This window comes from Bos indicus x Bos taurus, chromosome X, assembly GCF_003369695.1.
Source record: "Bos indicus x Bos taurus breed Angus x Brahman F1 hybrid chromosome X, Bos_hybrid_MaternalHap_v2.0, whole genome shotgun sequence".
NCBI lineage: Eukaryota > Metazoa > Chordata > Mammalia > Artiodactyla > Bovidae > Bos > Bos indicus x Bos taurus.
In genome coordinates this window covers 43,853,520-43,880,772 of record NC_040105.1, presented here as the reverse complement: position 1 = coordinate 43,880,772, position 27,253 = coordinate 43,853,520, and the positions used below count along the sequence as shown (strand labels likewise).

Below are 27,253 nucleotides of genomic sequence, written 5' to 3'. Positions count from 1 at the left end.
CCAGGTCTCCCTGTCCAACACCGACTCCCGGAGTTTATTTGAACTCATGGCATCACTGAGTTGGTGATGCCATCCAACCATCTCATCCTCTGTCATCCCCTTCTCCTCCCCCCTTCAATCATTCCCAGCTCAGGGTCTTTCCAGTGAGTCAGTTCTTCACATCAGGTGGCCAAAGTATTGGAGTTTCAGCTTCAGCATCAGTCCTTCCAATGAATATTCAGGACTGATTTCCTTTAGGATGGACTGGTTGGATCTCCTTGCAGTCCAAGGGACTCTCAAGAGTCTTCTCCAACACCACAGTTAAAAAGCATCACTTCTCCAGTGCTCAGGTTTCTTTACAGTCCATACTGGAAAAAATCTCACATCCATACTGGAAAAACCATAGCTTTGACTAGACAGACCTTTGCTGGCAAAGTAATTTTTCTGCTTTTTAATACGCTGTCTAGGTTTGTCATAGCTTTTCTTCCAAGGAGCAAGTGTCTTTTAATTTCATGGCTGCAACCACCACCTGCAGGGATTTTGGAGCCCCCCAAAATAAAGTCTGTCACTGTTTCCATTGTTTCCCCATCTATTTGCCATAAAGTGATGGACCAGATGCCATAATCTTAGTTTCCTGAATGTTGAGTTTTTTTTTTTTTTTTGAAACACCTTTTTATTAAACAGCAAAGCGTAACTGCAACACAATTTTAAATGTTTGAAAATTAAGTCACAAAGAGATGCAAAATGTTTGCAGTATGACTATTATATATTCATACAGCTAAAGTCATCAAATCTTACACCAATACAAACATAAGATTATTCCATGATTAGCCTAAATTTAATAACTATAAACTATATTAGTGGATTTCTTTTCCTACTTAACATTTTAATTAACAACTACTGATTTCCTTACCAAATGGAACCTACTAAACTAAATTTTAAAAAATGGTTAAATGACTAAAATTCTGCAAACCAGAAGTTGGGTTTGTAGAAACTTCTGGGAGAAGTGATAAAATACTGAGAAAGCATCAGTTAGTTTACATGTAAAACTCTCCCATCTTATTCATGACTCTCATACTAATCCACTCTCAGTGGACTTTGCAAAGTTGATCTGCTGGTACTACAAATAACCCTGAGACCAAACTCTATTCTCTTCCAAGTGTGGTTTACATAAGGTTAGCCAAACTTAATCCATATTTTAAAATATTCCTTCCAAAATCCAATCTGTGCCAGAGAGAACATAAAGCTGGAGTAGAAACATTTGGAGTTGGTTACAGGTACTTACGAAGTACTTTTCCCACCCTATTTCTATTTTTACTCAAAATTTTCTATTTCAAACACACACACAACCAGAACTCATCTTTTCAGATACCAAGTGGGTTATTTTGTGCAAAGGAAGTTTTTAATAATAAATCTTCTGCATACCATAATTCAAAGAAAATCTTCATTTTTATAGCCTCCATTTTCAATTAATGTAAGAGAAACCTACTATCCTTACTACTAAACATAATAAATAAGCCCTAACTGAGAAAGTATCTTATTTTGGTCAAGTTTCAACAGTTAGAGTTCAGGCTACTCTCCTAGATGATTAGCTACTGAAATTACTTTTTACAAACGTGAAACCAATTTTTTCCTTAGGGGAAGGAAAAACAGGAAGAAAGCAAATGGAAAAGAGGCACACGATGGTAGACAGGGTACATAAAGCTGTGCGTTCAGTACATGATTTTGGTTACTTTTTCACAACACGGTAGTTATTTGCTTGTATCTCTATGCCTATAATATAAGACAATGCTAACCCTATAAATCAAAACAAATTTGATAAACATTCATTTTCAAGTTTCATAAACATATGCATTTCTAATTATAAAGTCTCTACATCTGCACATTTTCATAGACTAACATAATACACAAACTCATGGAAGTCTTCTGTTATGCTCTTAATTTTGCCTAGATATGACATTATCTTCATAAATAGTGAAGCCACAAACAAAAGTACTGTAAGTTTTGGAATCTATCCAAGTTTTAAAGAAAAAAAAAGATCAGCAGCAATTCCATAAGACCTAAGAGATATCAATCCCTTATTTCTTTTGCTTTTTGTGTCAGTTGTTTGAAAAACACTAGAAGCTGACATGAGGTTTTCTATATATTGTTTGAGAACTTGGTTTTCTGATTTTAGCTTCAGATTTTCTTCCTTAACTGCATCTACTCTTGCAGACAGATCTTCAAGTGTGTGTTGGAGTTCCAATACTTGATTAATAAGTCGTGTTTTTTCCTCCAGTTCCACCTGATTTTCAGCATCAACTACATCCATGTCAGCATTCATCATCTTCGGTAACAAACTTCCGCGCCTTGGATACAAAATTCTTGATGAATGGTCTGCCTTCTGAGGCGCTGGCAGGGGTAGGGTTCGGTAGGACGCCTCAGGCCTGGACACTTGGACCAACTGGCCTGAATGTTGAGTTTTAAGCCAACTTTTTCACTCTCCTCTTTCACTTTCATCAAGAGACTCTCTAGTTCTTTTTCACTTTCTGCCATAAGGGTGGTGTTATATGCATATCTGAGGTTACTGATATTTCTCCCAGCAATCTTGATTCCAGCTGTGCTTCATCCAGCTTAGCATTTCACATGATGTACTCTGGATATAAGTTAAATAAGGAGGGTGACAATATACAGCCTTGATGTACTCCTTTCCCAATTTGGAACCAGTCTGTTGTTACATGTCCAGTTCTAACTGTTGCTTCTTAACCTGCATACAGATTTCTCAGGAGGCAGGTCAGGTGTTCTGGTATTCCCATCTCTTGAAGAATTTTCCAGAGTTTGTTGTGATCCACGCAAAGCCTTTGACATAGTCAAAAAGCAGAAATAGATGTTTTTCTGGAACTCTCTTGCTTTTTCGGTGATCCAATGGATGCTTGCAATTTGATCTCTGGTTCCTCTGCCTTTTCTAAATCCAGCTTGAACATCTGGAAGTTCACAATTCACATACTGATGAAGCCTGGCTTGGAGAATTTTGAGCATTACTTTACTAGCATGTGAGATGAGTGCAGTTGTGCGGTAGTTTGAGCATTCTTTGGCATTTCCTTTCTTTGGGATTGGAATGAAAACTGACCTTTTCTAGTCCTTTGGCCACTGCTGAGTTTTCCAAATTTGCAGCACTTTCACAGCATCATCTTTCAGGATTTGAAATAGCTCAACTGGAATTCCATCACCTCCACTAACTTTGTTTGTAGTGATGCTTCCTCAGGCCCACCTGACTTCGAATTCCAGGATGTCTGGCTCTAAGTCTGGGTCATGAAGATCTTTTTTGTATAGTTCTTCTGTGTATTCTTGCCACCTCTTCTTAATATCTTCTGCTTCTATTAGGTCCATACCATTTCTGCCTTTTATTATGCCCATCTTTGCATGAAATGTTCCCTTGGTATCTCTAATTTTCTTGAAGAGATCTCTAGTCTTTCCCATTCTATTGTTTTCCTCTATTTCTTTGCACTGATCACTGAGAAAGGCTTTCTTATCTCTCTTTGCTATTCTTTGGAACTCTGCATTCAGATGGGTATATCTTTCTTTTTCTCCTTTGCCTTTCACTTCTCTTCTTTTCATAGCTATTTGTAAGGCCTCCTCAGACAACCATTTTGCCTTTTTGCATTTCTTTTTCTTGGGGATAATTTTGATCACTGCCTCCTATACAATATTATGAACTTCTGTCCATAGTTCATCAGGCACTCTGTCTATCAGATCTAGTCCCTTAAATCTATTTCTCACTTCCACTGTATAATTGTAAGGGATTTGATTTAGGTCATCCTTGAATGGTCTAGTGGTTTTCCCTACTTTCTTCAATTTAAGTCTGAATTTGGCAATAAGGAGTTCATGATCTGAGCCACAGTCAGCTCCCGGTCTTGTTTTTGCTGACTGTATAGAGCTTCTTCATCTTTGGCTGCAAGGAATATAATCAGTCTGATTTTTGTATTGATCATCTGGTGATGTACATTTGTAGAATTTTCTCTTGTGTTGTTGGAAGAGGGTGTTTGCTATGACCAATGCGTTCTCTTTGCAGAACTGTTATAGCCTTTGCCCTGCTTCATTCTGTACTCCAAGGCCAAATTTGCCTGTTATCCCAGGTATCTTTTGACTTTCTACTTTTGCATTCCAGTCCCCTGTAATGAAAAGGACATCTTTTTTGGTGTTAGTTCTAGAAGGTCTTGTAGGTCTTCATAGAACCATTCAACTTTAGCTTCTTCAGCATTACTGATCAGGGCATAGACTTGGATTACTGTGATATTGAATGGTTTGCCTTGGAAATGAACAGAGATCACTCTGTTGTTTTTGAGATTGCACCCAAGTACTGCATTTCAGACTCTTCTGTTGACTATGATGGCTACTCCATTTCTTCTAAGGGATTCTTGCCTACAGTAGTAGATATAATGGTCATCTGAATTAAATTCACCCATTCCAGCCCATTTTAGTTTGCTGATTCCTAAAATGTCTATGTTCATGCTTGCTATCTCTTGTTTGACTACTTCCAATTTGCCTGGATTCATGGACCTAACATTCCAGGTTCCTATGCAATATTGCTCTTTACAGCATGGGACTTTACTTCCATCACCCATCATATCCACAACTAGGTGTTGTTTTTGCTTTAGTTCCATCTCCCCATTCTTTCTGGAGTTATTTCTCCACTGATCTCCAGTAGCATTTTGGGCACCTACCAACCTGGGGAGTTCATCTTTCAGTGTCCTATCTTTTTGCCTTTTCATACTGTTCATGGGGTTCTCAAGGCAAGAATACTGAAGTGGTTTGTCATTCCCTTCTCCAGTGGACCACGTTGTCAGAACTCTCCACCATGACTCATCTGTTTTGGGTGGCTGCTCATAGTTTCTTTGAGTTAGACAAGGCTGTGGTCCATGTGATAAGATTGGTTAATTTTATGTGATTGTGGTTTTCAGTCTGTCTGTCCTCTGATGGAGAAGGATAAGAGGCTTATGGAAACTTCCTGATGGGAGAGACTGACTGAAGGGGAAACTGGGTCTTGTTCTGATGGGCAGGGCCATGCTCAGTATCTTTAACCCAATTTTCCAGTAAAGAGGGGTAGAAGCAGATTACTTAGAGATACAGAGATAAGTCTGAGAAGATAAAGAGTTATCTTCATAAGCGGGAAGGGTAAGAGAAACCCTTCTAGAGTATTTGATATTTTAACCATGTGCAAATTTTACTTTAATAAAAGACATTTAAAAAGTATTTTCTTTTTAAAGCAGAAAGCAAAACATGTGGTCAGGCTCTACAGAGAATGAGCACGACTGGAGGGGTGAGTGGAGGAGCTTGTCACACACTTAAGCAGAAAATTCTTCCCAGACCATTCTGATCCGGAGTCTCCCCAATGCCCTTGGGGCCATGGACTCATGGACTCCAATGCTGGCCTATTCCTTGGGGGTAATCATAAGAGATTCCTGGTAGATACTAAACTCCCCGAAGTCATAACAACTACCATATCCTCCCACAAACAAATGTTTTGTATAAATAATGGAGTGAAATTACCTTGAGTTTGGTATGGGCTCATGAACAGAAATCTAAGATTGATTAGTTATACATTGGTCTGTATATTCCTGGAGCTATATTTATAAATATCAAGTGATCCTGAAACAGGAGTGAGGAAGAAATAGGAAACAAAAGTAACACCAAAAACAAACAAAAATATTTTAACTCTCCCAAATACTTAATAGTAGTTGTAAAGATCTGGGACCAAAACAGGAAGGAAAGAGCTCTGGAATTTTACTTGCTGTTCCCAACACCCCAAATGCTTTTTCACGAGATCTTTGTCTGGTTATCTCTTTGTCTTTCAGGTCTCAGTTTAAATGTCATTTCACTTTTGGATCCAGCATAATTGGTATTGAGCAGCTTCCAGTGTGAGGCACTGTTTTAGCTGGTTGGAGAACTAGCAGACTCCACAATGCCCTACTTCTCCCAGGGAATGTCGGGGAAGACAGACAACAAGCAAATAAATAGATAAATTATCACTTGTTGGCTTCCCTGGGAAGTTGACTCTGAGATGTGTCAAAGACAAAACTAACTTCAAGAAAAGATTAACACAAGCTCTTCATTCATAAACCTGGGGCAAGGGAACCCATCTACCACCGCTTTCATTTCAGCCTGGGTTCAAGGGTATTAAAGACATAAAAAGAGGAAATACTGAAACTGTCTCTGATTGGTAAATATTCTATTATGGAAGGAATTCTGGAAGACCCCTTTGGAAGAAGGGGAGTTTTGGAAGAAAGGGGAGGCTTTCTAACTGATATGTACCTACATTTGGGAGTCTTTGGTTGGATCTGTTTGGGAACATTTGGAAAAAGGAAGGTCTATTCAATATTAAGGACTGAGCATTTTCTGTGGCTGGTTATTAGAATGCAAGCTGTTCATTAGGGAGCGCCCTTGGGATCAACACCCATGGGAGGCAAGGAGAGTAGGGACGCATTGGCAGAGGAAGAGTTCAGCTGCCATGGGGTCCAATAAAGGTCATTGTTTCTAGACCTTTTCAATGACAGAGCTTGGATAGATATGTGTTGTTTTTTTTCTATAAAGATAAAATACATCATGAATTCATACATAACACTTCTAATTCAAATTCAGAACTACAGGGTTTTATTTAACCTCTTGATATTCAATCTGTATCTTCTATACTCTCATACTAAAAATTTTGGTTCCCAATTTCATCAACATATTACATGAAACAGCCTCAGAATACTAACACCAACACTACCACTAACACAATTGCTGAAAAGAGTTAAGGTGTTTTTGGATTTGCTTTTGCTTTTAGGAGAATATCCCTGGAGAGATACAGACAAATTACTGTACTTAAAAATAGTAACTTGAAATAATTATTCTCTCTGTGGTTTTTCTACCTATTTGATAGACAATTTGGTTCATTTGTTTCATGCAGTTTTTTGTTTTTAGAGATTGCTTTTTAAAAATTTTATTTCATTTTCTAGTTAAATGGTTTCAAAATCAAATATACAAAACAAGATATATTCAGAGAAATCTAGCTTCCATTCTTTTCCCTCCCACCCTGTTCCCTCTGTCTCTTTCTTAGTAACTTTAAAAAATGTTTTTCATTCTCAAACATCAGTTGTAGCAATATGGCACCCCACTCCAGTACTCTTGCCTGGAAAATCCCATGGACAGAGGTGGAAGGCTGCAGTCCATGGGGTCGCTGAGGGTCAGACACAACTGAGCGACTTCACTTTCACTTTTCACTTTCATGCATTGGAGAAGGAAATGGCAACCCACTCCAGTGTTTTTGCCTGGAGAATCCCAGGGACGGGGGAGCCTGGTGGGCTGCCGTCACTGGGGTCGCACAGAGTCAGACATGACTGAAGTGACTTAGCATAGCATAGCATGGGAGAAGGAAATGGCAACCCACTCCAGTGTTCTTGCCTGGAGAATCCCAGGGACTGGGGAGCCTGGTGGGCTGCTGTCTATGGGGTCGCACAGAGTCGGACACGACTGAAGCGACTTAGCAGCAGCAGCAGCAGCAATATTTTCTGAGATCAGTTTCCCAAGGCAAAAAAAAAAAAAAAAGCAAAAATAAACAAATGGGATCTAATAAAAATTAAAGCTTTTGTATAGCAAAAGAAAAATGAAAAGACAACCTACAGACTGGGAGAAAATATTTGCAAACAATGCAATCAACAAGGGGTTAATATCCAAACTATACAAATAACACATACAACTCAATATTGAGAAAACAAACAGCTAAGTCAAAAAAATGGGCAGAAGACTTAAATAGACATTTCTCCAAAGAATACATGCAGATGGCCAACAGGCACATGAAAAGATGCTCAACAGTCTAATTATCAGAGAAATGCAAATCAAAACTACAATGTGGTATTACCTCACACCAGTCAGAATGGCTATCATCAAAAAGTCTAGAAACAATAAATGCTGGAGTGTGAGTGGAGAGAAAGGAACCCTGCTACACCGTTGGTGGGAATGTAAATTGGTATAGCCACTATGGAGAACAATATGGAGGTTTCTCAAAAAAAAAAAAAAAAAAAAAAAACCCTAAAAATAGAGCTACCCTATAATCCAGCAATCCCACTCTTGGGCATATATCCAAAAAAGTTGAAAACACTAATTCAAAAAGATACAAGCACCCTGATGTTCATAGGAACACTATTTACAGTGGCCAAGACATGGAAACAACCCAAATGCTCATCAACAGATGATTGGATAAAGAAGATATGAGATATATGTATAAATATAAATATATATGTGTATATGCACATACGCAATGAAATATTACTCAGTATAATAAAGAATGAAATATTGCTATTTGCAGGAACATGGATGGCCTTAGAGAATATTCTACTAAGTGAAGTAAGTCAGACAGAGAAAGACAAATAAATGTTATATGATATCACTTATATGTGGAATCTAAAAAAATACAATGAATCTATATACGAAACAGAAACAGACAGACATTAAATAAAACAAACTTATGGACTTCCCTGGTGGCTTAAATGGTAAAGCTTCTGCCTACAATGCGGGAGACCAGGGTTCAATCTCTGGGTTGGGAAGATCTCCTGGAGGAGGAAATGGCAACCCACTCCAGTATTCTTGCCTGGAGAATCCCATGGACGGAGGAGACTGATAGGCTACAGTCCATGGGGTCGCAAAGATTCAGACACGACTGAGCGACTTCACTTTCTTTCTTTCTTTATGGTTACCAAAGGAGAAAGGAGGGGAAGGCCTAAATTAGGAGTATGGGATTAACAGATACAAACCACTATATAAAAAAATAGATAAGCCACAAAGATTTACTATACAACACACGAAACTATCAATACATTGTAATAACCTATAATGAAAAATAATCTGAAAAAAAAAAAGGGTAACTGAATCACTTGGTTGTACACCTGAAACCAAGACAATATTGTAAATCAACTATATTTCAATTAAAAAAAAGATTTTTGTTTATCCTTCTGTTTACAAAAAGTGCAAGCAAAAACATGTTGGGAGATAATTCTGCATGATTCTCATGTTTCTGTACATCTTGTGAACTCACTGATAGCTTTTGTTCCAGACTATCTTTTTAAAGATGTTTGTATCACTAATGACTTTGGAAGCTAGAAATAGTGTCTCCCTTGGGAGCATGGGACTGGCTGGTTTACTCCCATTATAAAATATTCAGGTTCCCAAAGCTGAGAGTTCCTTTCCTATAATGTAACCCACTGCATGTGAAGGCATCACATGATCCTTTTCAGGTCTTGGAATTGAAGCTTGGAGAACCCGCTCAAATGCTGACACTGATTAGTGCTATTTTTGTGAGTAAAATGCTATTGCTCTTTTGTTTCTCCCTTGTGATCAGAGCAAAGAAATGCCTTGATCTTACAGGGACATAATCATACACACTTTAAAAGGATCATCTGGCTGTAGTGTAGATGGTCTCATGATAGGTATGCGAGGATGGAAATAGGAGGCTGAAAAACTAGTTGAAAAGAAACAAGAATGGGCATGGAGCAAGAAGATAATGACAAGAGGACTGATTCTGGACATATTTGAGACTCCTGAATTTCAGATATTAGATTATCAAATTCAAACTACAAAATTAATATATTTTAAAAGTTATTTTAAGTTTAATTTTATCAATTTAATCAATAGGTCTGATATCAACAAAAATGCATTGAAAAGTCTTCTTTCCAATCTTATTCAACATTCAATCCCCTCCCCCAAGGAAATTAGAGTGATATTAGTTAATAGTCAAATTAATTAAATAATTGTGAAAGAAATAGATGGAATTACAAGATCCATGAATCTTGTGTCTTCTGCCAGACATAAAACTGTGGTAATTTAACTTGTTAGCTTGCAAGCTGGGTAAGTCTCAGACCTTCACAGTTCTTGAAAGCACTTACATTTTTGTATTCTACCCTACCCATTTCTTAGACAAATGTTAATGTTCTATACATACTTTGCTTATTTTAGGGTAAAATATAGAATATTTTTTAAAAGTCCAGGGACTGAATGAGATCAGGAAGTGAATGTAGATCAAAAAGAAACCCAAGGATAATCCCTGGGATATTCCAATATTTGGAGGTTGGAAAGATGAAGGGAAATCTTTGTAGAAGACTGAGAAAAAGCAGCTAGTGAGGTCAGAAGAGAGCAGAAAGGGCTTCCCTGGTGGCTTAATGGTAAAGAATCTGCCAGCCAATGCAGGAGACAAGAGTTCAATCCCTGGTCGGGGAAGATCCCACATGCCACAGGGCAACTAAGCCTGTCCACTACAACTATTGAGGACAGCCCGTGTGCCCTAGAGCTTGTGATCCACAAAAAGAGAAGCCACTGCAATGAGAAGCCCGCATACCTCAACTAAAGAGTAGTCCCCACTAACCACAACTAGAGAAAAACCCACGCAGCAGTGAAGACCCAGCACAACCAACAACAACAAAAAAATGTGACAGAGAAGATTCTGAAGTCTTTCTTAGCCAACATCTCTAAAAAACTCTAAAGTGGCATTCTACCCTCAATTCATTCCCTCTGTGTTTATCATCTGCTTTAAATACTTCGTAACATTTATAGTCATCTGAAATTGTGTATTTTGCAGGGAGCGAGCTCCGCCCCTGGCAAAGGTCATGAGGAAGGAGGCTTGGCATACGCAAAGGCGGGATCAAGCCTCAGGAGTCTCCCTGGAAATTCTCGAGCAATCTACCCCCAAAACCAGAGTCTGCCTACTTTCTGCTTTGTGCTTTCACCTACACCTCTGACTTTATGGGGGGCTGTCCCCTACTACCTCTCTCTGAAAAAAGAGTTAGCTTACAGCTCCAGTTAATAATTCCTGGGTGTGACAGTGTTTCAACCTACAAACTCCCTTGGAAGTCCTCTAGCCTGCCTGAATAGGTTTTTCCGGCCACATGTGATTGCTCAGAGCCTCCAAACTGTGAGAGGCATGAGATGTTCTAAACTGTCTAAATACAGATTCCTTTGAGCAGTTAAAAGATTGATTAGAAATTGTATTGGTGAAGGGATTTTCACTTGTTGGGCCAATGTTTGCTGCTAAGTTTCCATATCCCTTACCTGCTGTGTCCCTCGCAGTGTATTGATTAATATAATTGGTGTAAATAGTAGCTTTAATGTTTGTAACCTGGGACCCTTGAGTTAATTCTTTTTCTTGTTATAGCCCACCACACCTTTGCTCTGTAGGAATGCAACTTTATCTAATGCTTTTTGGAGGCTGGCGCCTGACTTTAGAATAATCACCTTTAGAGAAAAAGGCCTCCGGGCCAGAAGATGATGCAAATCACCTAAACTTTTGCATATGATAAGTTTGCAGGAAGAAAGCCTGGCTTACTGCATGACTCTACCCCTTCCCCCATTATCCTCTATGCATAACTTAAGGTATAAAAACTACTTTGGAAAATAAAGTGCGGGGCCTTGTTCACCGAAACTTGGTTTCACCATGTCGTTCTTTCTCTTACCTTCTGGCTGAATTATTCAGCCTCTTTTCTCCACTGAATTTCCTCACTGAGCTATCCTTATTTCAGCCTCTTTTCTTCACTGAATTTTACTGAGCTATCCTCATTCTATTACTCTTTATATCCTTAATTAACATTTAATTAAGCAATTGTTTCCTGATCTTCGCCTACGCCGTCTCTCTTTCGAATACCCTGGATCAGCCGGGGCTGGTCCCTGGCAGTATTTGTTTATTTAATTGCCACATTAGATCATTTACTTCATGAGAGCAGAGACTTGTCTAAAAGGATTACCACTGCAACCTCAGTAACTAAATTGGGGCCTGACACACAATAGGTATTCAGCAAATACATGTGGAATGAGTGAGTGCCTGCACGCACACATGAATGAATGAGTACTTTCTGGACTAGATTTATTTGGACAGACTCTTAAATGAGCCCACACTTTCCCAATTTCCTTGTAAATAGGTTAACTTAGAGTGAGGACCAGCATAAAATAAAATTATCAAAGTTTGATAATATTCATCTCAGAGAACTTAAAGTTCTGGTGAATTTCATTAGAGACCCCCCAGTGCTCTGAATTTCCGAGAGTTCAGGAGGATCTCTATCACCTGAGACGGGGTAGAATTGTGTGTGAGCACACGTACAGCCACACGTGTGTGTGTGTGTGTGTGTGTGTGTGTGCATGTGTACTTTAAAATGGAGGAAAAAAGTATAAGGCAGGTAATTGTAAACACTTAGAGACTTGGGAAAATACCAGAACGAATTATAAACCAATCAATTTTGCAGCACTTAGGAAAGCAAACCTCAGTGTGTGGCAAGCATTATCGTCTCATGGTGAGCCCGTGTGCCAGACTGATTCTGTTTTCTGCTTGGAGTGCCATGTCATGCTGATCCTGGGGAAGAAGTAGATGTAATCTATTCAGACTTCATTAAGGCTTACATGTCCTTCAGCATGCTTTTCTAATCAACAACCTAGACAGATAAGGTCTATATCTACTGTGTCCAAGAAGATTTTCCTGCCTGCCAAAAATGTAGCAGGGATGCAATCTTATTTATTACTACTCTTTAGAGCTAGTAGCAGCCTAGGGAGAGCGTGGTGGAGAAAACGATGGGCTCATAGGGAAAAGGTAAGCACAACAAAATCAAGGGAAGGGAAGGTATGATAATACTCTGGCTCAGGTATTATTTATCATTTATGCAGAGGAAAGCACTCAGTTCTCTCCATATGGTACTTGACAGATACAATGGATGACCTAGGCCTAGCTCTACGGCTTTGATTGCCCAACTTATCAGGTTTAACAAATAAATACATGTTATAAGCAAGGGATCTTTTTTTTTTTTTCAGTTTATAGTACCTTTTAAAGTTTTATTTTTTTCTGAGGATAGACAAATTAACATTTTTTAAAAGAAGAGAAAGTACACAGAAAAACAGAGGCAATATACCTTAGTATTTAAACAACCATCAACTTTGGTGCCAGTACTGGGTTCAAATCTAGACTTTGCTTCTTGATAGAATCTATATCTGATCTGGGCCTCCCTGCTGGCTCAGATGGTAAAGCTTCTGCCTGCAATGCAGGAGACCCAGGTTCAATCCCTGGGTTGGAAGATCTCCTGCAGAAGGAAATGGCAACCCACTCCAGTACTCTTGCCTGCAAAATCCCATGCACAGAGGAGCCTGGTAGGTTACAGTCCATAGAGTCGCAAAGAGTCAAACATGACTGAGTGGCTTCACATGGTCACATATCCGTTCTGAGCCTCAATTTCCACAATAATAAAATGAGAATAATAATGCTTAATTTGTAAGGTTGTTGTAAAGATTAAAGGAGCCTGGGTTTTCTACTTCAGATAACACGAAAGACTGGATAGTCTGATAAACTTTCCTATAATAAAGCATCTAGAAATCTTAGACACAAACTCCCTAGAAAGTAAGAAAATCTCTGGGTGCCAAAAAGAGACAGAAAGCATAAACCAAAATGATAGGCAAGCCCAAAAATCACTTGCGGTTGCCACTGAGAGGAATGTAGAACTCTGAGGGGATTTAAAAAACATTTTTACTGAAATATAATTGATTCACAAGGTTGTGTTTAATTTTTGCTGTATAGCAAAGTGATTCCGTATATATATTTATGCTGTGCTGTGCTCTGTCACTTCAGTAGTGTCTGACTTTTTGCGACCCGCCAGGCTTTGTCCACGGGATTCTCCATATATTTATTCACATTATTTTCCATTATGGTTTATCACAGGATATTGAATATAGTTCCACATTCTTTTTTTAAAAAATATATCTCATTTATTTTATTTGGTTGCATTGAGTCTTAGTTACATACAGCATGTGGGATCTAGTTCCCTGACCAGGGATCAAATCCAGGCCCCCTCCGTTGGGAGCACAGAATCTTAGCAATTGGACCACCCCAGAAATCCGCCCCCCTACCTGCTTTTTTTTTTTTTTTTAACAATTTTATTTATTTAGGCTGTGCTGGATCTTCATTGCTGAGGGCTTTTCTCTAGTTACAGTGAGCGGGGGCTACTCCCTAGTTGCAGTGCGTGGGTTTCTCCTTGCACTGGTTCCTCTTGTTGGGGAGCATGGGCTCTAGAGCATGTGGGCTTCAGTAGTTGTGGCGTATGGCCTTAGTTGCTTGGCAACATGTTGGATCTTCCCGGACCCAGGAACTGAACCGGCCTTCTGCATTGGCAGGCAGATTCTTTACCACTGAGCTACCAAGGAAGCTCTGAATTCTGGTTTTTAATACCCACAGGACACAGAGTTCTGGGTCCACAAAAGGAATGTGTTGGAACTACAACTTCACATGAAATCAGAACCCTCTAAAGGACAGCAGCCAAGTTAAATGATAGTCCAGAAAATGAGTCTGTTAGCAGCAAAGGGAGAAAACAAGCCTTATCTGTCTCAATTTCCTTTCTAAGTGGAGAAAAATATCTCCCTTAAAAAATGATAAGCCTGCCTTTGTAAATGGTTAGAATTCAAATTTATATCACCTATGAAGTCCAAGGGACTTAATTTAAAGTTGTCTTGGGTTCTTAAGAGACTGAGGTGCTTGATAGAAGATAATGGAAATTCTCTCTGGAAGAATTTGCCCCTCAAGTCAGACACCTCAGGATATCCACAGATAAACTTCTTCCAAGCAGAAGTCAATATAAAATTAGAAAACACTTGAAGAAATAAGCCACTAACTAGGAGAGACAAAAACCAGCAGAACTGGACCCTCTGAATTTCAATATTAGTTGTGCCAAGAACAAACTATCAAACTGGTATGTTTAAAAAGTTGTTTTGAGTTTAATTTCATCAATGTATTCAGTAGGTCTGAAATGGCATCAAAAGAGATGCACTGACAAATTTCTTTCCAACTTTATTTCATAGTCATCCAATCACCTCTCCAACAGCAATGGGAAATTACCAGTTGGTTAAATTGTCAAAAGAAATGAGATGGAATTACAAATGTCAGCAAGGAATAAGACTGCATAAAAAATAATCAAACGGATTTTCTTAAAAGGTACAAAGAACACTTTTAGAAAAGAAAAATATGATCACTGAAATTATAAACTCAGACCTGAAGATAAGACAAGCATGAACTGAAAGGAAAATCTGAAAAAACTGCACAGAATTCAGCACTCAGAGACATAGAGACAGAAAATATGAAAGGATAAGAGACATAGAGATTCAACATATATTTAAATGAATATCAGGAAGGAGAGAACAGAAAGAATGGGGGGAAAATAATACTCAAAGACATAATGGTGGAGAATTTTCTAAAATTATTGACATACATTTTTAGATGGAAGAATTTCAATGAGCTCTGAGAGCGTTAATAAGAACATACATTCTTAGATGTATCATAGTTTAAACTGCAGAACCCCAAAGAGGAAAATCTTAAAAGCAATTAGCAAGAAAGAAAAAAAAGGATTACTAAAAAAATTAAAAGCAATTGTATTGACAACAGATTCATCAACATCAAAAATAAAGCCAGAAGATAGTGGATTATACCTTTAAAGTGGGAAAACAAAATATTTGTCAACCTAGAATTGTATCCTGAGGTGAATTTTCTTTTTTTTAAACAAAACAATCTTTCTATTTGCCTTCTTTAAGTTCAGTCTATGGAATAAGCCAAGTTCATACACAAAGATATGTGTATAAGAAATGTTTATTTCAGCTTTATTTACAGAAGCAAATGAATGGAGGTTCGTGACATTGTACAGGAGACAGGGATCAATCAAGACCGTCCCCCCAAAAAATGCAAAAAGGCAAAATGGCTGTCTGAGGAAGCCTTACAAATAGCTTTGAAAAGAAGAGATGCGAAAAGCAAAGGAGAAAAGGAAAGATATTCCCATTGAATGCAGAGTTCCAAAGGATAGCAAGGAGAGATAAGAAAGCCTTCTTCAGCAATCAATGCAAAGAAATAGAGGAAAACAATAGAATGGGAAAGACTAGAGATCTCTTCAAGAAAACTAGGGATACCAAGGGAACATTTCATGCAAAGATGGGCTGAATAAAGGGCAGAAATGGTATGGACTTAACAGAAGCAGAAGATATTAAGAAGTGGCGAGAATACAGAGAAGAACTTTACAAAAAGAGCTTCACGACCAAGATAATCACGATGGTGTGATCACTCACCTAGAGCCAGACATCCTGGAATGTGAAGTCAAGTGGGCCTTAGGAAGCATCACTACAAACAAAGCTAGTGGAGGTGATGGAATTCCAGTTGAGCTCTTTCAAATCCTAAAAGATGATGCTGTGAAAGTGCTGCACTCAATATGTCAGCAAATTTGGAAAACTCAGCAGTGGCCACAGGACTGGAAAAGGTCAGTTTTCATTCCAATCCCAAAGAAAGGAAATGCCAAAGAATTCTCACACAATTGCACTCATCTCACATGCTAGTAAAGTAATGCTCAAAATTCTCCAAGCCAGGCTTCAGCAATATGTGAACCGTGAACTTCCTGATGTTCAAGCTGGTTTTAGAAAAGGCAGAGAAACCAGAGATCAAATTGCCAACATCCACTGGATCATCAAAAAAGCAAGAGAGTTCCAGAAAAACATCTCTTTCTGCTTTATTGACTATGCCAAAGCCTTTGACTGCGTGGATTACAACAAACTCTGGAAAATTCTGAGAGAGATGGGAATACCAGACCACCTGACCTGCCTCTTGAGAAACCTATATGCAGGTCAGGAAGCAACAGTTAGAACTGGACATGGACCAACAGACTGGTTCCAATAGGAAAAGGAGTATGTCAAGGCTGTATATTGTCACTTTGCTTATTTAACTTATATGCAGATTACATCATGAGAAACGCTGGGCTGGAAGAAGCACAAGCTGGAATCAAGATTGCCGGGAGAAATATCAATAACCTCAGATATGCAGATGACACCACCCTTATGGCAGAAAGTGAAGAGGAACTAAAAAACCTCTTGATGAAAGTGAAAGAGGAGAGTGAAAAAGTTGGCTTAGAGCTCAACATTCAGAAAACGAAGATCATGGCATCTGGTCCCATCACTTCATGGCAAATAGATGGGGAAACAGTGGAAACAGTGTCAGTCTTTATTTTGGGGGGCTCCAAAATCCTTGCAGATGGTGATTGCAGCCATGAGATTAAAAGACGCTTACTCCTTGGAAGGAAAGTTATGTCCAACCTAGATAGCATATTCAAAAGCAGAGACGTTACTTTGCCAACAAAGGTCCGTCTAGTCAAGGCTATGGTTTTCCAGTAGTCATGTATGAATGTGAGAGTTGGACTATAAAGAAAGCTGAGTGCCAAAGAACTGATGCTTTTGAACTGTGGTGTTGGAAAAGATTCTTGAGAGTCCCTTGGACTGCAAGGAGATCCAACCAGTCCATCCTAAAGGAGATCAGTCCTGGGTGTTCATTGGAAGGACTGATGCTAAAGCTGAAACTTCAATACTTTGGCCACCTCGTGCAATGAGTTGACTCATTGGAAAAGACCCTGATGTTGGGAGGGATTAGGGGCAGGAGGAGAAGGGGATGACAGACGATGAGATGGTTGGATGGCATCACCGACTCGATGGACATGGGTTTTGTGGACTCCAGGAGTTGGTGATAGACAGGGAGGCCACACAGTCAAAGGCTTTGGCATAGTCAATAAAGCAGAAAGAGATGTTTTTCTGGAACTCTCTTGCTTTTTTGATGATCCAGCAGATGTTGGCAATTTGATCTCTGGTTCCTCTGCCTTTTTTAAAACCAGCTTGAACATCAGGAAGTTCACGGTTCACATATTGCTGAAGCCTGGCTTGGAGGATTTTGAGCATTACTTTACTAGCATGTGAGATGAGCGCAATTGTGTGGTAGTTTGATCATTCTTTGGCATTTCCTTTCTTTGGGGTTGGAATGAAAACTGACCTTTTCCAGTCTTGTGGCCACTGCTGAGTTTTCCAAATTTGCTGACATATTGAGTGCAGCACTTTCACAGCATTGTCTTTCAGGATTTGAAATAGCTCAACTGGAATTCCATCACCTCCACTAGCTTTGTTTGTAGTGATGCTTCCTAAGGCCCACTTGACTTCACATTCCAGGATGTCTGGCTCTAGATGAGTGATCACACCATCGTGATTATCTTGGTCGTGAAGATCTTTTTTGTACAGTTCTTCTTGCCACTTCTTAATATCTTCTGCTTCCGTTCGGTCTGTACTATTTCTGTCCTTTATCGAGCCCAGCCTTGTGTGAAATGTTCCCTTGGCATGTCTAATTTTCTTGAAGAGATCTCTAGTGTTCGCATTGTGTTGTTTTCCTCTATTTCTTTGCATTGATCACTGAGGAAGGCTTTCTCCTTGCTATTCTTTGGAACTCTGCATTCAAATGGGAATACCTTTCCTTTTCTCCTTTGATGTGTGCTTCTCTTCTTTTCACAGCTATTTGTAAGGCTTCCTCAGACAGCCATTTTGCCTTTTTGCATTTCTTTTTCTTGGGGAGGGTCTTGATCCCTGTCTCCAGTACAGTGTCACAAACCTCCGTCCATAGTTCATCAGGCACTCTGCTAAAATATCTAGTCTCTTAAGTCTATTTCTCACTTCCACTGTGTTGTCATAAGGGATTTGATTTAGGTCATACCTGAATGGTCTAGTGGTTTTCCCCTCTTTCTTCAATTTAAGTCTGAATTTGGCAATAAGGAGTTCATGATCTGAGCCACAGTCAGCTCCTGGTCTTGTTTTTGCTGACTGTATAGAGCTTCTCCATCTTTGGCTGCAAAGAATATAATCGATCTGATTTCGGTTAGCAGTGGTTATATCTTGGTCTGAAGTCAGATGGTAGAGAGTAGGGGGAGGAAATTTGATTTTGATATTTATATTTTTCTTTACTCTTTTTTTAAAAATTAAGACTTACTTTTTGTTTGTTTTTTAGAGAATTGTCTTTTAAAAGTGAGGGGAAAGTAAAGGTATTTCCAGATAAAGAAAAACTGAGAATTTGCTACCATACTTTCTTAATGAAGAAAGATCCCATAATAAAGGTATAAGATATAAGTATGAATGATAAACAAATAAACTGCTAAAAATGGAAGAAGAGAATCCAAATACATATTGACTCTGTCAATAACAATAATGTTCAATTTGTATCATAAAAATTAAGATAGGACAAAATAAGTTATGAGTTGATAATATGAAGCACAAGAGATGGCTGATCTAATTGGACTTAGAGTATTCTAAATTCTTTGTACTGTTCATGAAGAATAAAGAAATATTGAATAATATTAGATTACGTATACATGTATGCTATCATTTTGAGTTATTGCATAACTATAGAAGGGCTTCCCAGGTCACACTAATGATAAAGAACCTGCCTGCCAATGCAGGAGATGCAGGTTCAATCCCTGGGTTGGGAAGATCCCCTGGAGGAGAGCATGGCAACTCACTCCATATTCTTGCCTGGAGAATCCCATGGACAGAGGAGCCCAGCAGGCTACAGTCAATGGGATCGCACAGAGTTGGACACAACTGAGGCGACTTAGCATGCATGAATGGGTAACTATAGCAATAAAATTTTTTTTCAACACTGACATATAGAAGCATATTTCTGTGATCCATGTTATTTTTCAAATGTTCCAGGTGTCTGCATTGTGATCAAACTCATGTTTACTTTGGTTTTCATGATTTCTCAGGTAGACAGTAAGAAAGATGTATTCAACTGATTTATTTAAATATTTACTGAAAAATACAGATGTCTTGATATCCCCTATCCCAGAAGCCACATTAAAATAAGCATATAAAGTATAACTGCAATTGAAACAGAGCTATATTTATATTATCTACACCCAAGAGTATTCCCAATAAGAGTAAGACTAGACACAAAATTGGAACATATTGAGTAGATTGCTTATTTAAAGTGTTAGAATAAATAACCATATAATACCATTCCAGGTAACTATAGAAATCATAAGAATAGGATGCATAATTCCAGAACAAAAAAGGAAATAAAATAAATTTTAAAAGCTTAGTCATAAATTAGACAGGAAAGGAGGGGAAAAAAGCATAGGAAAAGTGGAAAAAACAGAAGGCAGAAATAAGATGGCAGAAATAATTGCAGAGGCATCAGCAATCACAGTAAACATAAATGGACTACGTTTATCAAAAGCTTCCATGGTGGCTCAGATGGTAAAGAATCTGCCTACAATGCAGGAGTCTTGGATTTGATCCCTGGGTTGGAAAGAGGGAATGGCAACCCACTCCAGTATTCTTGCCTGCAGAATTCTATGGTCATAGGAGCTGGAGAGCTACAGTCCCTGGGGTTACAAAGAGTCAGACACCACTGAGCAACTAACACACACACATGTTTATCAAGTAAGTTTCAGAGATTGTCAGTTTAAAGAAAAAACATCCAGATTTGGGATTTCCCTTGTGGTACAGAGGATAAGAATCCATCTGCCAGTGCAGGGCACATGGGTTCAATCCCTGGTCCAGGAATATTAAAAAACATCCAGATTTGGGATTTCCCTTGTGGTACAGAGGATAAGAATCCATCTGCCAATGCAGGGCACATGGGTTCAATCCCTGGTCTAGGAATATTCCACATGCCACAGAGTAACTAAGCCCCTGCGCCACAACTACTGAACCCCTGCACTCTAGATCCCAGGAACCACACAACTACTGAAACTTGTGCGCCTGCGCTCTGCAGCGAGAGAAGCCACTACAATGAGAAGTCTGTGCACCACAAGGAGAGTAGCCTCTGCTCGCCACAACTAGAGAAACCCAGGCTCAGCAATGAAGACACAGTGCGACCGAAATAAGAAAAAGAAAATAGAAATAAATAAATGAATCATATAGAAAAAAAAGATCTGGGTTTGTGCTGTTTACCAACAATACATAATGCCAGAAAGATTGAAAATAAAAGTTTAGGAAAAGATAATTGGGTAGCAAGGACTAACAAAAAGGAATGTAGTGTATGTTAGCATCAGACTCAAAAAGATAGTATGATGTGACAGAGATATCTAGCTGTCCATTGAAATCTGTTCTCTTTTATACAGATATAGAGCTGGGAAGTGGCTGATCTGTCAAGGATTAAATTTTCAAGTCCACCTTTCCACTATGAGTGGCCTTATGACCAGTTATTGCCAAATAACCATGAGTAGAACTGCATACTGGTACAAAATTTGTATAAGAATTGCCCTTGTTTTTGTTGTTATACATAAAACGTACCCCAAACTCACCACCTAGTGTAAACATTTTATTGTACTTCTTTCTAGGGTTCTCTCTAAACATAATCCCATAAACATAAAACAAAGTTGGGATCCCATTTTATACACAGAGTTATCTGGATTCCTCAATAAATGGTACATTCTTACTTCTCTTCCATGTTACCAAGTGCTCCTCCTAAGCATGACTTTCAAGCTTGCCACAGCAACCTGTAACTCAGCATAGTGCTGGACACAAGGTAACTGTTAATAAATGTTAGCTGTGAGTGATGAAGGGAAGGGGCCTGAGGATGACAAGGAAGGAGATGAAGGAAGTAGCATGTTTTACCCACCTGCTATCTTGACATCCACAGTAATGATCACCACCACCTGTATGTTCACTTACCTCTGATAACTTCCTAAGGATAAATTTCGAGAAATAGAATGACTGGATCCAAGAACACAGGTATGTTTAAGACTCTTGAGACAGATTCTCAAATTGCTTTCTGGAAAGATTGCATCAATTTGTAATTCTCACAACTGCCTTTTAAAATGAAGATCGTTATTCCCATTTAACAAATCAGATAATCAAGGCTAAGAGAAGATTAAGAAATGTGTTCCAAGTCGCTGCCAAAGTTGGACTTTGAATCCAGCTGTAAAGTTATTATTCCATTCCATTTCAAATTTACTTCGGGGGTCAGGTTTACCACCCCCCACCCCCCGCCCCCGCACCAAATTTATGCCAAAGCTACAAACAACTGGCCTGATTTCTTTTTTTTTTTTAATGTCAGTATCATGAAAGACCAAAGAACATGCAAGGAAAAACAACTGGGAACTTTTTTAGATTAAAGGGGACTAAAGAGACATGTAGTGTGTGATCCTTCATTAGAGACTGGGTTTTGGGGAAAGTTGAGAACATTTAAATGTGGACTGTATATTAGACAATAGTATTGCATTAATGTTAATTTTGCAAATGTGATAACTATCTTGTGATTTTATAAGCAGAACGTCCTTATTCTTAAAAGATACATATTGAAATATTAGAATTGAAGTGTCATGTCTGCAATGAACTCTCAAATGGTTCAGAAAAAGAAAAAAGAAGCAAAGCAAAAAAGAAATATGGAAAAAGAAAGAAAAGAAAAGAAATATACATAGGGGAAGAGAAAAGAGAGAGAGAGGGAGAGAGAGAAAGAAAACTTGGCACATTTGGTGAATCTTGGTGGAGAGTATATGGGTGTTCACTTTACTATTCTTGCAACTTTTCTGAAAGTTCTAAATTTTGCAAAATGATATGCTGCTGAATAAAAATGGATACCAAAACATGGCATTGGTATTGGATCTTTAAGATGATTTCTAAAGATGTGAAGACTTTGCACAGGTTTGCTCTAAAGAGAGCTCAGTACCCTCTACAGTCAGGGGACCCTAAAGAATTTCTCCCATCGAGCCAATTTTTTGACTGTTGAATAATTGCTGCTGACTCATTTGCTTGTGGTCCCTGGATTTTGTAGTTTAGTCCTGCGGTTGTTGTTGTCTTGGTGATTAGCAATCCCTTCGTAATTAACTCCGGATTTTGTGTGTCTTCTTTTTCCATCCCAGGAGGCAATTATAACTCATCCCTGGGAGGACCATGGCTATGGGCATGAAGCAGTGAGAAAGGATAGGATTCTTTCTTATATTTTTATTTCTTTTCTTTTTCATTAACTAGCCATATTGGTCATAAATAGGTTGAGGGAAAATTAAAGTCTTAAGGTATAATGCATTTTTCTGACATACTCTATTTTCCAACCTAAAATATGCTAAACTGTGCACAGTCGTTGACAACAATAGAGATATGGATTCTGTAATAGAAGATTCCATTCTCAATTGCATAAATGTACACATCATGCTTTCCTTTTTTAGGGAAAGACTATTTTCAAATATACTATTAAAAGCAGAATTGTTGAAAAATGAAATGGCAGTCCCTTTGCTCTTGTCTAAATAAGCAGAATTTAATTTTATAGTGCTAACATTGTCATATTTCTGCAGTTGTAATAACAGTAGTGGAAAAAGAGAGTTGAGTCACCCAAATTTCTTATTGAAAAGTCACCCAAATTTCTTATTGAAACTTGGTATAAGCTAATTTCTGGAGATTTGGCATGTATAAATCTCCACGAATGCATCTTATTTCTCAGAGTTGTACTTAAGAGTAGCACTGAAATAGGGATGTAAATATCCTGGGTAATGGGTGCATTTGAACGCTGCCTATTTCAGACCCTCTGGGTTGCTTTGAGGAAGTATAAATCTCTCAGAAGATCCATCGTTCAGCTCCATGTGGTATTTTCTTCTAGTAACACCCCACTGCAGAATATTTATTGGTGAGAAAACAAGGAGGACAGTGATAAGGAATCAATGTTAATTTGGTGTGAAATATTGATTAACAAATTTAACCAAAAGACTTACATACCAGTTTGAGCTGAATTAACATTTGCTTATTTGGGGGCAGAGTGTGTAGTTGGAGTCCCAGAATTGTCACTATTTTTTTTTTTTTCCTGTTTTTTGACCGTGCTGCATGGCATGCAGGATCTTAGTTTCCCAATCAGGGATCAAACCTGTGCTTCCTGCAGTAGAAACTTGGTGTCTTAACCACTGGACTGCCAGGGAAGGCCCCAAAGTTGTTGTCAACTTTGGGGGTTTATTTCTTTATTATATTATATTTATTAGTTTAAACATTTATTTCTTTATTATATATTTATTAATTTTAACTTCTTACTTTGAAATAATTAACATTTACAGATGAGTCTCATCTAGAAAACAAAATAATATGAAGGTCTTTGGTACATCTTTCACTCAGATTTACCAGTTGTTAACATTTTGCAAGCACTTTATCACTTTATCCCTCTCTCTCTTCTCCTCTCTCTGTAAATATTTATACATATTTATATATATACTTATATTTATAAAGATATACTTTGTGTATATATTTAATTGTATTCATTATTATTATTGGTTTCTAAACCATCTGAAAATGGTAGAAAGTGAAGAAGAACTAAAGAGCCTCTTGATGAAAGTGAAAGAGGAGAGTGAAAAAGTTGGCTTAAAGCTCAACATTCAGAAAACTGAGATCATGGCATCCGGTCCCATCAGTTCATGGCAAATAGATGGGGAAACAGTGGAAACAGTGTCAGACTTTATTTTTTTGGGCTCCAAAATCACTGCAGATGGAAATTAAAAGACGCTTACTGCGTCTATGAAATTAAAAGACGCTTACTCCTTGGAAGAAAACTTATCACCAACCTAGACAGCATATTCAAAAGCAGAGACATTACTTTGCCAACAAAGGTCCATCTAGTCAAGGCTATGGTTTTTCCTGTGGTCATGTATGGATGTGAGAGTTGGACTATAAAGAAAGCTGAGCACCAAAGAACTGATGCTTTTGAACTGTGGTGTTGGAGAAGACTCTTGAGAGTCCCTTGGACTGCAAGGAGATCCAACCAGTCCATCCTAAAGGAGATCAGTCCTGGGTGTTCATTGGAAGGATTGATGTTTTAGCTGAAACTCCAATACTTTGGCCACCTGATGTGAAGAGCTGACTCATTGGAAAAGACCCTGAGGCTGGGAAAGATTGAGGGCAGGAGGAGAAGGGGACGACGGAGGGTGAGATGGTTGGATGGCATCACTGACTCGATGGACATGGGTTTGGATGGACTCTGGGAGTTGGTGATGGACAGGGAGGCCTGGCTCGCTGGAGTTCATGGGGTCACAAAGAGTCGGACACGACTGAGCGACTCAACTGAACTGAACTGAAACCATCTGAGAATAAGTCACAGACCTTGTGCCCCTTTTCCCCTTAAATAATTCAGTGTGTATTTCTTAAGAAGAGGGACATTCCTCCATCAACAGATGAATGGATAAAGATGTGTATATATTCCATACAGACAATGGAATACTACTCAGCCATAAAAAAGAATGAAATAATGCCATTTGTAGCAACATGGATACAACCACAGATTATCACTCTAATGAAGTAACTCAGAAAGAAAAAGACAACTACTATATGGTATCATTTATATGTGGAATCTAAAATATGACACAAATGAACTTATCTACAAAACAGAAACAGACTCACAGACATAGAAAGCTTCAGTCGTGTCCGACTCTGTGCGACCCCATAGACGGCAGCCCACCAGGCTCCCCCGTCCCTGGGATTCTCCAGCCAAGAACACTGGAGTGGGTTGCCATTTCCTTCTCCAATGCATGAAAGTGAAAAGTGAAAGTGAAGTCCCTCAGTCGTGTCCGACTCTTTGCGACCCCATGAACTGCAGCCTACCAGGCTTCTCCGTCCATGGGATTTTCCAGGCAAGTGTACTGGAGTGGGGCGCCATTGCTTTCTCCCCAGATATAGAGAACAGACTGTCAATTGCCAACAGGGAGAAGGATGAGGAGGAATGAACTGGGAGTTTGGGATTAGCAGATATAAACTAGTATATATAGGATAGATAAACAACAAGGTCCTACTGTATAGCACACAGAACTATATTCAATACTTTGTAATAAACAATAATAAAAAAGAATATGAAAAAGAATATGTGTATATGTATAACAGAATCACTTTGCTGTATAGCGGAAATTAACAAAATATTGTAAACCAATTATACTTCAATTAAAAAAAAAAGAACATGGACATTCTCCCTTATAACCATAGGAAAATAATCACATTCAGAAAATATAATATTGATGCAATATTATGAGCTAGTACACAGGCTTTTCATTTTGCCAATTGTCCCAATAATGTTTTTTTTTTTTTTTTTTTAGCAACTTTCCCTCCCTTTGATCTAGGATCCAATCCAGGATCATACTCCACATTTAGCAGTCATATCTTCTTTAAGCTTTTAAAATCTGGAACAACTTTTTCATTGTTCTTTGTCTTTCATGACATTGACATTTAAAAAATAGAACAGGTCAGTTGTTTAGTAGAATATCCCTCAATTTAGGTTTGCATGTTTCTTCAGCCATAGATTCAAGTTGGGCATGTTTGGTAGAAACATCAGAGAAATGACACTGTGTGCTTTCCAGTGCATAAGATCAGGAGGTCAGCTTGTCCCGTTACTGATGTAGTTAACTTGAATTACTTGGTTAAGGAAGTAACCCCCGCATTTCTCCATAGTAAAATGATAATTTTTCCTTTTTAATGCAATATGTCTTTGAAACTGCTACTTAATATATTACAGTTGCTAAGAGTGGTAGTGGAGACTGAACGTTGTGCACAGTTATAAATCTGGCACGAAAGCAACAAAGGTAACTTCACTATTCCAAATAAAATTTAGAAACCTGATTATAGAGGTAGCTGTTGCACATATAATCTTAGTAAGACTGTGTTCATTTCACCTGGAATGGTATTATATGGTTATTTATTCTAACACTTTAAATAAGCAATCTACTTAATAAGTTCCAACTTTGTGTCTAGTCTTACTCTCATTGGGAATACTCTTGGGTGTAGACAATATAAATATAGTTCTGTTCAATTGCAATTATACTTTATATGCTTATTCTAATGTGGTTTCTGGGATAGGGGATATCAACACATCTGTATTTTTCACTAAACATTTAAATAAAACAATTGAACACATCTTTCTTACTGTCTACCTGAGAAATCACAAAAACCAAAGTAAACATGAGTTTGATCTCAATGCAGACACCTGGAACATCTGAAAAATAACATGGGTCACAGAAATTGCTTCTGTATGTCAGTGTTTAAAAATTTTTTATTTCCTAAATGATCTCAGGCAACCATCCAGTGATGATAAACAATTATTAGAAATAACAAGGAAGCATCTCTGTTGGGTTCAGACTACCCGCAGCCCCTGTTGCACATCATTAGGGCATACCTGATGTATTTCTCTGTGTCTTCTTTTCTCTGACCACATCAAAGCCTGAAGCAAAATATAGTGATTTAAAAAGATAGACACAGTCAATGTTTTGACCCCTGACATTGGCTGCCTGCAAAACTGTGGCTGCTTCTTGTTTCTGGGGGCCCTTCTTAACAACTCTGTCTCTTAATTTCTGCCTGGCTAGAATTGCATTTCAACAGGTTCTGACTTTACTGGAATGGAGAGTAGGAAAACTGCTACCTTGGATAATGAGATTGGAATTTTAAATTTCTCTGTGTTTTTAGGACTACCTATCAGTATTATTTAAAAATAGCTTCACACATT

At 38.4% G+C, this 27,253-nt stretch overlaps 1 protein-coding gene and 1 non-coding gene across 2 annotated transcripts in view; one reads left to right on the top strand and one right to left on the bottom strand.

Moving 5' to 3' along the window:
• Nucleotides 1-1,990: 1,990 nt before the first annotated feature.
• LOC113888031 overlaps nucleotides 1,991-27,253 on the bottom strand; it is a 54,802-nt gene continuing 29,539 nt past the window's right edge. The window contains exon 4 of the mRNA XM_027535382.1: nucleotides 1,991-2,427. Coding sequence (XP_027391183.1) covers nucleotides 1,991-2,427 — 437 coding nt within the window. The remainder of the gene's footprint in view (nucleotides 2,428-27,253) is intronic.
• TRNAC-GCA lies at nucleotides 12,970-13,041 on the top strand. Its single transcript has one exon. It is a non-coding gene; the product is annotated as a tRNA-Cys (tRNA).